At 38.7% G+C, this 14,625-nt stretch overlaps 1 protein-coding gene across 2 annotated transcripts in view; it reads right to left on the minus strand.

Moving 5' to 3' along the window:
• Positions 1-14,625, minus strand: part of TOX (thymocyte selection associated high mobility group box) — a 274,588-nt gene that overhangs the window by 20,779 nt on the left and 239,184 nt on the right. For both annotated transcript variants that reach the window (XM_075063026.1, XM_075063025.1), the window contains one exon: positions 10,503-10,583. In XM_075063026.1, coding sequence (XP_074919127.1) covers positions 10,503-10,583 — 81 coding nt within the window. The remainder of the gene's footprint in view (positions 1-10,502; positions 10,584-14,625) is intronic.

Genomic DNA, 14,625 nt, shown 5'->3' on the forward strand with positions numbered 1-14,625 from the left:
AAAGTATTCACACTCACACACACAGATCCCAGCCCAACTCAGTCCTCTTCCCCCCACTCCCATCTCTTCAACTTGGCTCAGCTGGGGGCAAGGAGGAACATCTGTGGGGGCGCAGGGGATGAGCAGTGATGCCAGGCAGCTTGGGCCAGCCCTGTGCATCCTGTTTTCAGGCTAGGGAAATATGGTCACCCCACCTGATCCTCCCACTGCTCTCCATGATGTATTTCCTTAGAGCAAGGACAGGATTCTAAGGATTCTTCCATTGTGATATTTTTCTGTGTATATACAGGCAAAGATTCTGTCATACTCCTCTTTAAATAGGGAGATACACTGAACCAAATTCATTACTGTTGTAACCCCACTGCTTTCAATGCACTTATATAAAGGATGAATTTGGCCCATTATAATAAATTAATTTACAGGATACTAGATCCTGTGGATCAAATAAGCAGCTGCAACTCCCATTTCAGTTATTGGTAGTTGCACAGTCTTATGCTGGGGATGAATATCACTTTTTTTACTTCCCAGAAGAGTGTCTGCCAGCTGGATCAAAAAGAATTTGCTCTGATTGTTTCAAGCCAGCAGTAATTCTTCCATATATTTTTCACAATATGCTGATGCAATTCACAGCACTCTAGGCCCAGACTAAGCAAGTATTTTACAGTGACTAAGAATGTTTTAAATCATATGTGATTTGAAGTCCTAAAGTGTCCAATATTAGTGTAAAAGACATACATATTATCAGTTATTGGGAATCTGGATAAACAAACCCATTAAGTATAATTCCCCAGCATACTATGCTTTCAGCTTTCTCTAAGGCTAGGGATGAAACCTTTTCTTTTGTAAGCAGCACTGGAGCTAATGAGATAGGTGATACCAAAAATGCTACAGACTTCTCATATATGCCTTTATTATCTATTACATACAAAAATGTGATTATACAGCACAGGCCATATTCTGCCCTCCCAGACACACATACAGCTTGCATTGATTGCATTGATTTTCAGCTGGAGTTGTACCTGTGTAACTGAGAGCCGAATCTGTTCCTACATAAGGACACTACATGTTACTGATAAAATATGAATAATGAAAGAGGGAATCTGACTGGTTGACAGAGCCTCTAGCTGTTCAGGTATTGGGCATAACTTTGCAGACCGAAACTCGTTAGCCAATCTGCCATTTGAAAAGTCATTCTGCTTATCTAAGGAAAATAGTACAGGAAAACATATTAAAGATCCCTATTTACTTGTTTAATTAGACTTTGGACCATAGAAAACATGGAAGACAAATATATTCATCCCCAGGGTTCAGCACTAAGGTACCAACATGAATTTATGATCATAGTCACCAGCTAATTTTTATGCCTGATGCTACACATGTACAATTCTAGACCTTCTGCTCCCTATACAGGTCTCTACCACCTGAGCTAAAGGAGAATCCTTTTTAATTCTAGGAGTGGTAGGACTTAAAAGTTCTGTAGATCAATTGCTAGAGGATGACAGAATCTCATATACAGTCTATCAGTAGGGAGCACATACACATTAGCCAGTACATTACAGGATTGCAGATTAGAATACTAGTTTTTCACACCAGAACCCTATACCTTCCAGTGGCTCCCACTCACTATTGAGTTTAATTCAAAGTCCTGGTCCTAATCTTTTAAGATTTTAATAGGCAATATCCTAATCTATCAATATCTTAGGATATTGCCTCTCCATATGTAAGCCTCCAAGACTGCTGCATGCAGTGTAAACCTACCAGAAGATGGAGGGAGGCAGTTTTTGTGTCAAGTATGAAGGTATGGAACACCATCCCAAAAGATGTATGCCTGTCTTCTGGGCTCAATGCAAAACTCACCCTTTTCACAAGAGCCTACTATGACAGACTTCCCCCACCCCCGTATTCACACCTTATACACTATTGTAATAATCTTTGTTCAAAATATGCCTTGAATATCTGAAACTCATAGTTTGTTGGTCACTACTGTCCTGATAAAGTATGCGTGGCAAGATTGTATGTGAAGTTATAAGATTCCCCTGTATGGTGTTATTAACACATGTTCCAAACCCCACAGCCCTGCCCAAACAGAGGTTGGAAAACAGGTCTGTCCTAAACAAAGAGATGTGTGCTCTGCTTAATTTTTGTTTAAGTAGTAAAACAATCATCAAGCAGGAAGGGAAGACAAAGGAAGTTTAAACAGGTGGAAAAAAAGCAGGGAACATCTTTCCACATACACTCTTTGTCTCCTGATATCTAGCTGGAAATGTTTTTCAAGAAGGGGGCTGAAACTATAAAAAGGAGGGACAAACACCCCAAGACAGCCCTCCATCCCCGTCCATCACATTCACTGTACCTGAAGAGACAAAGGAACCAATGGTTGGGCTTGGGGAAAGGGTCCTGATGATCTGAGAGTTTGGTCAGTAATGCTGCTGGGGCATGTGGTGAGAAACTTTGCTTGAATCTAATATAGTTTAAATTAGGCATTAGTGACTGTTTTATCATTATTGTTCTTGTAACAATTTCTGACTTTTATGCCTCATTACTTGTACTCACTTAAAATCTCTCTCTCTGTAGTTAGTAAACTGGCTTTTTGTTTTATCCAATCCAGGGTGTTCAAGTTGAAACGTTGGGTGACTCCATTTGGGGCAACAAGTTCCTTACAGGAATAACAGACTCAGTATATCTGTACTGTCAAGGAGAGGTGTGGGGGGAAATTTAAGGCTGGGAGTGTATTGGGGTCACCCTGTGGTAAACTTTAAGGCTGGTAAGAGCCAAGGTGTGGCTGGCTGGCTAAAGCACACAAACAGATATAGCTGGGAGTGACTAACACTCTGGAGGCTGTTTGTGAGCAGCAAGCCATTGTAAAGGGTAACCAGATTACGGGGCGGGGTGACACAGCTACACATGAGCCTAGATTGTACCCTGGTATGTCACGCTTAGAACAAAAGCCCAGAGGAACAAAGAGAAAGGGAAGAAAATGGGCCATGTAGAAAGAACGGAAAAGCAGGGGAGTGAGAAATGAAAAGAAGCAAATAAAATAATGAACATCTTTAAGTATAAGCAACCAAATACCAGGAGTATGAGAGCAAGCCCACTTTTGCCATTCTTATTTTACTGTATATATTGGTGCTTAGTTGCTGCACAGGTTGGGGTACTTTATAAATGAGAGAGATAATTTAGATAATAGAACTTCAGTCCCTTTATCTTTCCCTGCATGTCCCTCACCAATCCTGCTGCTCTCCTCTCCTGCTCTTGAGCAGTGAGCCTTCCCTTTCCCATTCAAAGCTCCCCTGTTCAGTGCCACAACTCCTCATGCCTGCCTCTAACCTAAAGCCAACCATCATCTCGCCTTGTCTCCTCACACAGAACTGCTCTGAGAAACATGATGGTTCCTACTTGCCCTAGACCTGACCTCACAGTGCAGTACGCTCACCTCCTCCCTGCTGGTCCTTATTCAGAGAGTCACACTATGAATGTGTGGTGGATGGAGCAGGCTATGCCAACAAAGCAGGCAGGCAAAGGAGGCGATCCCATCAGAGGAAAGGTCATACTGGAATTTGTTCCACCCTACAGTCCTCAGCTAAGAACAGATATTCTGATCAATACAATGGTCCCACAGATACTAGCTGTCACTCAGGTTACATCCACCAGGCAATCTGATAGCTTCATTAGGATTAGGATTTTCTTCTTCAGTTTGAATTAGTGTAGACTATGGCGCCTCAAATCTGTAACTGGTTTTTGAAACTATCACTTGTAGATCTTAGTAGGCAACCAGCAACTGAAATCTGTAAGTGAGAGTTTTTATTCTCATTCTGAGTTGTTTCTGCTTTCTGGCTACTGGTGGCTTTTCTGAGTGACTGAAAATAAAGCAAGGGTAAGTCTTTCATATGGCAGCATTCTGTAGGTCTGATCCAGAGCATACGGAAGTTAATAGAAAGTTTCCTGTTAACTTCAATGGGCCAAAACTTTTATCCTACTAATAATGAGTTGGTTTTCCATCTCTGTTTCCATGAAAGCAAAACAGGAACTGGTCAAGTGAAGCTGAGATCAGTTTTAGCTGATGACTGATGGTCTTCACTTGTGCTTCCTTAGAAGTGTAAGTAGAAAATTTAAAATTAGTTACACTTTTTTTTATTTTGCCCTTTCAAGCCTTGTTTCTGCAGATAGTATGCTGTGCCATACACAAGCACATGTGCACACGTGCATGCGCGCGCACACACACACACACACACACATCCAGTTGGAGAAAAAAAGCTGTGGAATATATTTGCTTTGTTATTTTCAACATTTTAAACTACCAAATGATATATATTTGAATTAAATTAATAAATACTTTTACAGTTATGTTATTAAAAACTCAAAACTCAAAAATTATAAAAAACCTCAACTTTTGCCAAGAGATACCACACAGTTACCACCATCATTCTACATGCAGAGAAACACTGGTAACTCAGAGATCTCTGTGTGATGACTGGCAAAATGGACAATGACCTTTTAAGAAACTGTCCATGATGAAGAGACATTTGCAGAGCCACCTTTCTGTTCACAATCAGGGACAACGGAAGTTTGTATTAAACTAAAATTATACGCTGCATTCTTGATTATATTTATTCAGGTAACAGACACAAAATACCCCAAAATGTGGCCAACATACTCACCAAGAATCAGTAGCGTCCTGCTGGATTGGAACATTTATTTTTAAATTTCAGAACAGTTCTTTTTCAGAATCAACAGCATTCACAGCAACAGATTCGGTGTTTTGTGGTATGAGGAAAATGTCTAAAGGGTCCCAAAGCTTCTGAATGGAGTACTGTAAATTGGGTGGTATCTAGACTAGCTAGGGCCAATATCATCAGAAATATTTCTTTATTAATGTGAACAATTAGACTTCACTACATAATCAACTTTGAATAAACTTGAGGAATAGCTGAATGTTCACACATAAATGTTTCTGGTACCTTTGGCCCTCACCAGCATCTATAAAATAAGTGATCGAAGATCTACAGGGTCAGGGCCTGATTCTCATTAACACTAATGCTACTTTATACCACTCTAGCAGTGTAAAGGGCTTATAAATGGGTGTAAATATAATATACTCCTACTTTCCCTTTACTCTGCCAGAATGGTGTAACATAGCCTTAGTGTAAATGAGAATCAGGACCTCAGAGTCTGGGGTCTGTTTGGATTAGCACTATAAAGTCTGGAAGAGCAAAACTTTTATGTGAACATTTCAGAATGTCAAAAAAGTTATAGGTTGATGCAGGTTTTGGATGAAGGTTGTCAACACATGAGGTTTCTTATTTTATTCATTCCAAATAACATATACTGTACAAATCTATTATACCACATGTGGTAGGTTCCAAAGTCTTTAGACACATCATAGATACCTGAGTACGAGATGGGCCAGCTATTGGTTGTCATATACTGTTAGCCAATGTGGTTCTGAAGGAGAACATTTTAAAATCTGAAGATACATTTTATTATCATCTATGGGGGATTGTCATGGATTCATTAAGGCCATGTAGGTAGAGAAGGATGTTTTATGAATGTAACCTGAATAAATATGCTGAAGGACATGTGACTTTAATTTGATACCAGTATCTTTATTCCCCAATTGAGAGGCATAGAGAGGCTCTAAAAATGCAGTTCTAATAACCTTATACCAACCATTCAATCCCAATCACTTAGAAACAAACAAGGGCCTTCTCAAAATCAAAAATCTCTCAAACTAATGTGATCTCAAAATCTCCATCATTTTGGGCTTCAATCTAGTGAGAACGTCTCTGGGTCTTGGCACTGCTGAAAGGGAAGCCTCACATGTATTTGGCCTCAAACTTTGGCCTGAACGTAATCTGAACGTCACCATCTCTGTCCATCTCTCACTATTTAAAGTCTGTGAGAGATCGTTAGCGGGTGTAAATCAGCACAGCTCCCTTGACTTCAAAGCAGCTATGCCAATGTACACCAGCTGAGAATCTGTTTCTATTTGTTACTGGATGTTTTAGTAAATGTAGAACTTTCCAACGCCAACACAGGGTGGAAAATGAGGAGAATAGGATTCTTACTAACTGCATATTAAAAACTCTAGTGAAATGGAAACTAACTTACATTCTTGTTTTACTGTTTGATGTAATTATTTCAAGATAATTCAAGTTAAGTTGAAACATATTGTGTAAGGGTAAATTGTAACATTAAGTGATAGACTTTCAGCAGAAGCATCAAAAGGAACATGCATAAGGCAGGCAAACGGCCACCTGGAGCTCCTTGGCAGAGCAATTATTGCACTGCCCTTAAGAAGGTGCAGCATTTGGTCTCCTTAGTGATTGACTGACTCAGTTCTGCCATGGCCATGACACCTCACTACTGCCTCCCTCCCATTCACCCTCACAGAGGTGCCATGCACTATCTATCCTTTAATACTTGGCCTTTATTTCATGCATGTTTTGGATGATGTTGTTAATTTTATGGACTGCCACCACAATGAGACCTCTGAACTAGAAAAGGATGGTGGACTCAGTGTATTAAAGATTAGGCTAGGGGTCGGCAACCTTTCAGAAGTAGTGTGCCGAGTCTTCATTTATTCACTCTAATTTAAGGTTTCACGTGCCAATAATACATTTTAACGTTTTCAGAAGGTCTCTTTCTATAAGTCAACAATATATAACTGAACTATGGTTGTATGTAAAGTAAATAAGGTTTCAGAATGTTTAAGAAGCTTCATTTACAACTAAATTAAAATGCAGAGCCCCTGGACCGGTGGCCAGGACCCAGGTAGCGTGAGTGCCACTGAAAATCAGCTCATGTGCCGCCTTCAGCACCCGTGCCATAGGTTGCCTACCCCTGGGTTAGGCCAATCTGTAATATGAGTGAGTTCTCACAGTGATGTTATGCCTAACAGTTTTAATAATTGCTTAGAAATTTCCTTAGGTCTTTAGGATTTGTGGCTTTATAGGTTAAGGGGTTGAATGGGATTATTCTTTGGCTATATGCATTAACTGGATTTTTTTGCTTTAAACAATGTTTTTAGGATTAGAAATTTCTTCTCTGACAGTTTGTGGATCCTTGAAGGGACATGACAATTGGTTGGTGAAAAATACATACATAAACAATGCTGAAAATACCCAGTCAATCAACAGGTAATTCTGATATAGGATATACAGCTACATGCATGGTTTAAATGGTAATATACGGTTTTTGATATATGGTTCTTCAAACATTTTTGATATCACAATAATCACAAACGCAAAGATAGTGTGTCATAAAAACCTGAAATATCTACTGTTTATAGCCTTACAATTTTCCTAGGTAGGGAAACTGATGTGTAATGGATACCAAAAAAAGCTGAAAATTAATGTGACTGCTTATTATATTTTTCTGCTAAGGCAACAGTGCTAGTGATCCTGTAGGAGTTTAGCAGCCTTAAAAAAAAAAAAGCTGTTAATACTTCAGACAGAGCTGTATTTTAGGTTTGTGCCTTATGAGGAGAAAGCCACTATTGCTGTTTTGTTACGGTTTCCCTGAAAATAACCTAAACTAATCTTTAAAACTTCCAAAATGTCTGCATGGACAAAGTAGTTTGAAAAGTAACTTCAAGATAGTGGCTGGGAGTTCTGTTAGGGGAAGTCTGAGCCTGCAATACAATCAAAGGGGCAACATTGTCACAAGTTCATTAACTCCAAAATATTTGCATTATTTCTAACACTCAAAGAGCATCAAATGTGGTTGATATTGATGCTATGTGAGAGCAAAAATTTGATCTAGCTATGCCATCATAGCTTTGAAAAATGACCTTTTTTCCTACTTGAGGGTAGATGCATAGTTGTTAAGTATGTCTTCAGAAAATATTTATATATGTATATATAAATAAATATTTAACATATAAAGCAAAAATCCTACTGCCAGCCAGCATACACAAAAAAGCCAGGGTAAGCAATAAAAAGTGCTTGTTTTTTAAAAAGTCAAATTGCAATCACAGCATTTTAAGTAATGCTATACAAATTGCTATATACTGTAGGTTGCATTTCTGAGTCTGAACAGTACTAAAATTTGCAACTAAGGGCAAATATAAAGACACTTGTTTAGAATTCAAAGGCTTAGTCAGTATTATAAACAATATGGCAATCTGCATAACATTACATATAATGCTTTGTAATGTGATTTTGACTTCACATATTGATTTCCAACATTCTACAGGTTTGACTATGGGCCTATTAATTTCAATTTTTGTAAAAAGAAAAGAAAAATGTTGAGAAAACATCTATTAAATACACTGATAGAGTTAATGGAGATTAATGCATAGCTATGACATTAAATCCATACAATCAGATGTTCACCTTATTGAGTGTTAACCCTGTTTAAAAAAATATTACAGGCAAGGCTGATGGCACAGCCTATTGTTAAAGTTGCCTGACATGTCCAATTATAAGACCTTGCTTTCAGTTGCTTATTACTTGGCTAAACTTAAATCTTGTGGGTTGGCATTTTACATGCCAGGTGTATACCTCAGCTGATTTTTTGGGGGCAAATTTTAGCCAGCACAGTTCAGCTGTTTTCAGGCTGCTACATGTGACTTGACTGAGCAGTCATCATCCACACAGAACAACCAAGCATGCTCCCTCCAGAGGTGAAGCCAGACTTCAGGCACTTCCTAACTTTTGCATGCTTGCCTTTGCAACTGTAATAACATTCTTTTAATGTTGTTTTTGTATATGTAATAATATAATAGATTTTAACATAGAGAGTTTATGTTCTGTATCAAATAGATGCAATTTACATGGTGAATCTTAATATATCACCTATCCAGTTTGTAATTACATGCTAATTTAAAGTCCCATCACACCTAAATGCTTAAAGTTAAGCAGATACTTAAGTCCCACTAAAGCCAATGGGACATAAGTACACAAGTAAGTGCTTTCTTGACTAGGGATGGGCTTAAACATGTGTTCAAGTTCTTTCCTACACTGACTTACAGCCTCAGACACCAATATTTCTTTAACTGAAATTTCTCTAAATGAACCTTCCTCAAAGAATGCCATGCAGCTACTTTTGCCCTTAAAAAAAATCAGAGTAAAATTCTCAGTTTTACATATATTTATCTTATCAAAATAAAACAGTTGAGTGTTTCATATAAACAATGTATGATGGGCAAAGTAACGATACCTAATTCATTATTACAAGTGAAAAGCTGACTTTGTAATTCACATTAAAATGAGTGTGTTGGTCTTATTTTACCACTTAGTAAAATCTTACAAATAAATTAACACTCATGTACAGACAGTTCCACTAGTTTGAAAGAGTCTATTCTAAACATAGAGACTATCTCTGGAAGTTTACGCTCATTAAGTGTAGAAGAGGAATGACAGGCATTTTGTACATGCTTTCAATAAATATCTTGGAATCTATGATGCCAGATTTCAAGTGTATAAGACAACACAGGAAAGCTATGAATAAGGTTACACTCATGTCTCAGAGTTTTATCTACCAACACAAACTACATGAGGTTTGATCTCACAGGAGTCATATACTGAAAAACCTGAAGTGATAAGATCACATGGAAAACTGCATGAAAGACCCGGGTGTTAATTATTCGTTAAATCTTTGTTTTGAAATGTCCCTAACAAGATGGCAAATATGTTGTGAAACTAACAAAAAGTGCTGCTCACTCACACCTGTATAAGCTTCAAGCATTGCCATCCTCATTCCTAACCTTTACTCACAACCACGAGACAGTCAAGTGCATCTAAACTTGACCTCATCAACACTTTGGATTCTGTGAAACAGACACGAAAATGATCATCAACAATATGATTCTGCAAATTGTCCCTTTAATGTTTCAAGTCTGTATGCTGCAGTAATCTAACCTTTGTCTGTGGGTTTTAAAACAGTGGTTTATATTATAGCACTTGTGAAATCCTGAGCACTATGAAAATCTCTATAAATCAATATCAAAAGTTTCTCTTAACTGTGTACAGTGAGTCCTGTGACATGTTGTTCCAAAGCGAGTGATTCACACTATGTCGTATACTGTGTTCATCTACTTCACCTGAGGCATGCACAAAGAAAGTTCAGCTTATCATGGGAATGTCTGCATTGTGATACTGAGTATGATCATTGCTGTACAGTGCCTGCATTAAAAATGAGGCATTTTATGTGTAATACCACAGTTTCCCCCTATATTCAGAAAAGAGTATGACTGGTAATTGTGCAGCGCTGCGTGGGCCCTGCTGGCAAATGTGATCCTTTTACTGATGACCACTGGGTCTCTCAGTTGCTCCATTGTGATTATAATCCCAGTTTGCAGATGTTCTATGAGTAGGAATGGATGGGCTGCAGTATGCCTATGTTCAGAGATAACCGTTTGTATTGAGCACTAGAGCAGAGCATGGATAAGATAGGTATAAGGTGGTAATGAGCAACAATATTTACACTAGATACCATGGCGCTGAGCACCATACAAATGCTGAAAATGGTTTACAATCTATCACAATATATATATGTGTTACCTTGGATACAAGGCTTGCTCTGTATGCAGCTAACTGCTTCAAATATTCCTTCTTAGCAGCTTCAGTTTTCTTTTTGTATACCTATAAAACATCAAAGATCATTAGTAAAAGAATCTGTTTCTATATGCAATTCCAATTCATATAATCAATCTGTTTCATGGATTTTCAGAACATCCTTCTAATTAAACAGCCATTCCTATTTCTCCAGGTTTTTTAGGAGACAAAGCATAAGTAAAACACCAAGCATTTTCAAAAATATTGCTCACAGTAAACGAGCTCCTTTGCCTACAGAGCAATCCTGATATGTTTGACTGAACTGAGGACTTTCCTATTGGCACGACAGCTTCAGTTCTCAAAGGGATGTTAAATTTGGGGTATCGTTCCAAACTGGACCAGTGAGGGGTGCTCTTCATTGCAACTCCCATCTGGCAGACCAGCTGAACTTCTCTGGGAAATAGGAGAGTGGGTGGGTCCAGAACTGCTGAGTTGGGAAGAAAAAAGGAAGAAGTGAGATGCAGAGGACAGGGGGGTTGGGGAGATATCAGTGCCCTTCAGCATGACTGGGAGACTTTTTTCCATTATTAGGTAAACTGTTGGACAGTCAGAGAAGCCCAATCCAAAGGAGGTCAGAGGCAAATCAAGGCTCAGGCGAACTCTGTGCAGAAAGGAGAAGTTAAGGAGCCATGAAAAGAAGTTAGTGTAAATCACTGTTCCAGTCTTGCGCTTGCAAAGTTCTGCTGAGCTCTTCAAGAGAGTGTACCTTTTCTTGTATATTCCTCTCAACCCACTGATCTGCCTACAGTGTAACTATCACAACCAAATATGCTCTACACAATAGCTTAAAGACGTTATACGATTCAGTTCATATTTCCCCATACTTCAGAACTGAAGGTTATTTGCAGGGATTGGCAGGATACTCAGCCAAAATGATAACTGGAGCATTAAAAATATAGATAGATACTTGGGAAGCTCGGCACTTGTACAGGGGGTGCACAACCCTCCCAGCTATGAAGACAAGCCCCATACACTGTACATGCTGGGGATGGGTTCTGAGACAACCTAAAAGAGACTTGCACTGTTACTAAACCTGCACCCAGTCTCTGATTAGTTGGGCTATGCACTCAAAGTGCATGGATGGCAAAAGCAACTTAAAACAACTTTGAGATGTCCTCATAAATTCTGCAGGTGAGAAGTACACACACATTTCCTTTGCAGTACGGTAAACTTTATGAAACTTTAAATTGATCTCTTTTGATCCTCTTATTTTACAGTAAAGCCAGAGCATTCTCATAATGGAGAATACCTGGAAGCTGCAAACTGTACATACTCTGGACAATACAATTCCAAAATACAAAATCAGAGCAACAGTACTGGGCTGGAAGGATCTGTTGTTACATCATTTGTAGAAAGAATATTCTTGTGAAATGTCTTTTATTTCAGTGAAGCTTTGCTTTCAGAGAAAGAACAATCCTCTGATCTATGTTGGGAAAACTCAGAGGTTGCCTAAAGGATTAAAGATTTTGCTTCCCAGGGAAGCATAAAATCATAATGGAAAAAGAAGAGTCCTAGGATAACAAAATTGTAAATATCTAGACAGAGAGAAAAAATATTGTTTTTAGCTGTGCAACTGTGTGTGTGCACTCTTGTAATTTTTTCAGATTAGGATAAATATATGGTATATGCTGAGCTCATATTGTTTTTCAAAGAACTGGTAACAAGTTGCTTTTTAATTTGTGATTGTTTGCAGTTACAGGGCAAATGTATTGTTTTTTTCAGAAAACAAAATGAGAATTAGTTGACAATCTGTTCCCAGCTGCTAAAATGAATTAGCATGACCTGCAGAACAAAGACAAATTCAAATTATACTGTACATTTGAATACAGCTGCATCATTTTGCTATCCAGATTTTAAAACCACAACTGAGCACAATAACATCACATACATAGAGTCGAGATCTTTAAAAGATCATGCAGGGTTTTTTCTGATATTGCAGTCCTGCTTCAGTTGATCAGAAGTCTTCTTTTGCACTATATGAATATAAAAATTTTATGCAGTGTAGTTGTAGCCATGTTGGTCCCAGGATATTAGAATGACAAGATTGGTGAGCTAATATCTTTTTTTGGACCAACTTCTGTCCATATAGAGCCAACTTCTGAGCCACAGAGCTCTTCTCATTTCCCAGATCTGAAGAAGAGCTCAAAAGCTTCTCTCTCTCACCAACAGAAGTTGGTCCAATAAAAGATATCACCTCACCCACCTTGTCTCTCTAATATCAAAATTTTAAGCAGGCCGACTGTGCATTTATAGTCAAAGCATATAGAAAAGGTTCTCAAAGAGATGGATTTTCCCCTCTCCTTTTCCAAATTGTGGTATACATCAAAGTAAACTCATTTTATACCATAAAACTAACAAGAGTTCTGTAAGTCTTGTACCCAAACATCACTACTGCATATACACTTAATTATATAGTCTTCATTTAATTATTTCCCAAATATCCAGCCATAGTATTCAGCATTAACTATATACATCATTTTTCATATCTACTTTTCTTAGGCATTCTCTCAACCTGGTAATAGCAGTATAAATCCAGATTAGCACTATTTTTTTGTAAACTGACCCTGATATAGGATGTCACTATGAGCGCTGTGGCACACAACTCTTTGTATGTTATTCAGAGGCAGATTTACATGGTTGGGTTTCTCACTCTCTTTTTTTGTATCTTTTGCAGTATTTTTTTGGGGAAATCCCATGCCAGCTGCTTTGCGAGTAGTGCAGTTTTATGGCGCAAAGGGTATTTGTTATGGTTCTTGGGCATGATGGCTTGGGCTCTTATTATTTTTTTTCGTCTTCTTCAAGAATCCTAATATTTAGGCTATTTTTTAGGGGGTGGGTGGTCCTGACGGTTGCAGTTCAGAGCAACTGCACCAGTATTTCCCCTCAGTGCTCCTGCCAAGGGCACCCTCTCTCAGGCTTCTGGCTCGCCAGCTGTTGCCTTTCTTGGACAGAGACCCACTTCTCATTCCCTTCTGACCAGGGTATTTCCAAGCACAGTTCCCTGCCTTCATTGTATTAGGCTCTACAAAAGGCAGTCTGTTCGAGCAGGCTGGCTTGCTTGACCTTCAGAGATGGCTAACAGCATGAGTGCCCATAGTTATACTTACTGCATAGCTCTGTTTATGCAAGCCAATTTTGTTCTTAATGTAAAAGCAGTAGAAAGAAAACATATTAAAAACAATGAAAGAACCTACACGCATGCTAATAAGCTTACCAGAGATCACCCTAACCCTAACGTGGGCTCTGGCTAGAGCAGTCCTTCAGCATCTGACCAAAGGAAACCTCTTTGTGATTTCAAGTTCATCCCAACTTCAGCTCAGAACAAGCACAGTCTTACGGGGCCTCAGTAGGCCTAGTTCTTCCAATCCTCTGAGGACTGGGGCCTTCTGTGGACCAGATGTCCTGCCCATTTGGTGGGTCAGCAAGAAAGCCCTGAGTCTATTTAAAACCAGACTAATTATCCAAAAATCCTTTCTTTGTCCATTGGTCCCTGGATAATTCAGTTTGAATTTATATATGTGAACCTCTCCACGGAGATGGCTTTAAAGGCTGATTACCAGAGGAATTAAAGTAGTCTCTCCCCACTACTAGAGAAGTTACATACAATAACACATACACAATTATGTTTTTAATAAAATGGATCCCAAATGTATTAATCCTAATTCAATACAGTTTAATTTAAATCAAAAGTTTAATTTAATTTCAGAAGGTCTGTTCAGCATATTGTGGGATATTGTCAGTTTGTCCCACTGACGTTGGCTGTTGAAATATTGATTGCTGATAGCTGCAGCATGGGTAGGGTTGGGGTGGAGTTGGCTAGTATCATTAGTAATGATAAGATTTAGTATGTAGGACATTTTTCTACTTGAGAACGTAGATGACAATGGTAGCTGGTGCCAACACATAGCCCTGGGTTTTGGCCTGGGCTCGTAGATGGAATTTAAGCAGATGGGGAGACTAGGTGGGTGGCACTAGCAGCTCTAGCAGTATGTGCAACAGGTATAAGCAAGCCAAAGGCCCTTCCCATTCTGTTTTGGCAGCTGCCACAACTTCTAAGCCTCAAGATTAA

This window comes from Chelonoidis abingdonii, chromosome 2 (genome assembly GCF_003597395.2).
Source record: "Chelonoidis abingdonii isolate Lonesome George chromosome 2, CheloAbing_2.0, whole genome shotgun sequence".
Taxonomy (NCBI): domain Eukaryota; kingdom Metazoa; phylum Chordata; order Testudines; family Testudinidae; genus Chelonoidis; species Chelonoidis abingdonii.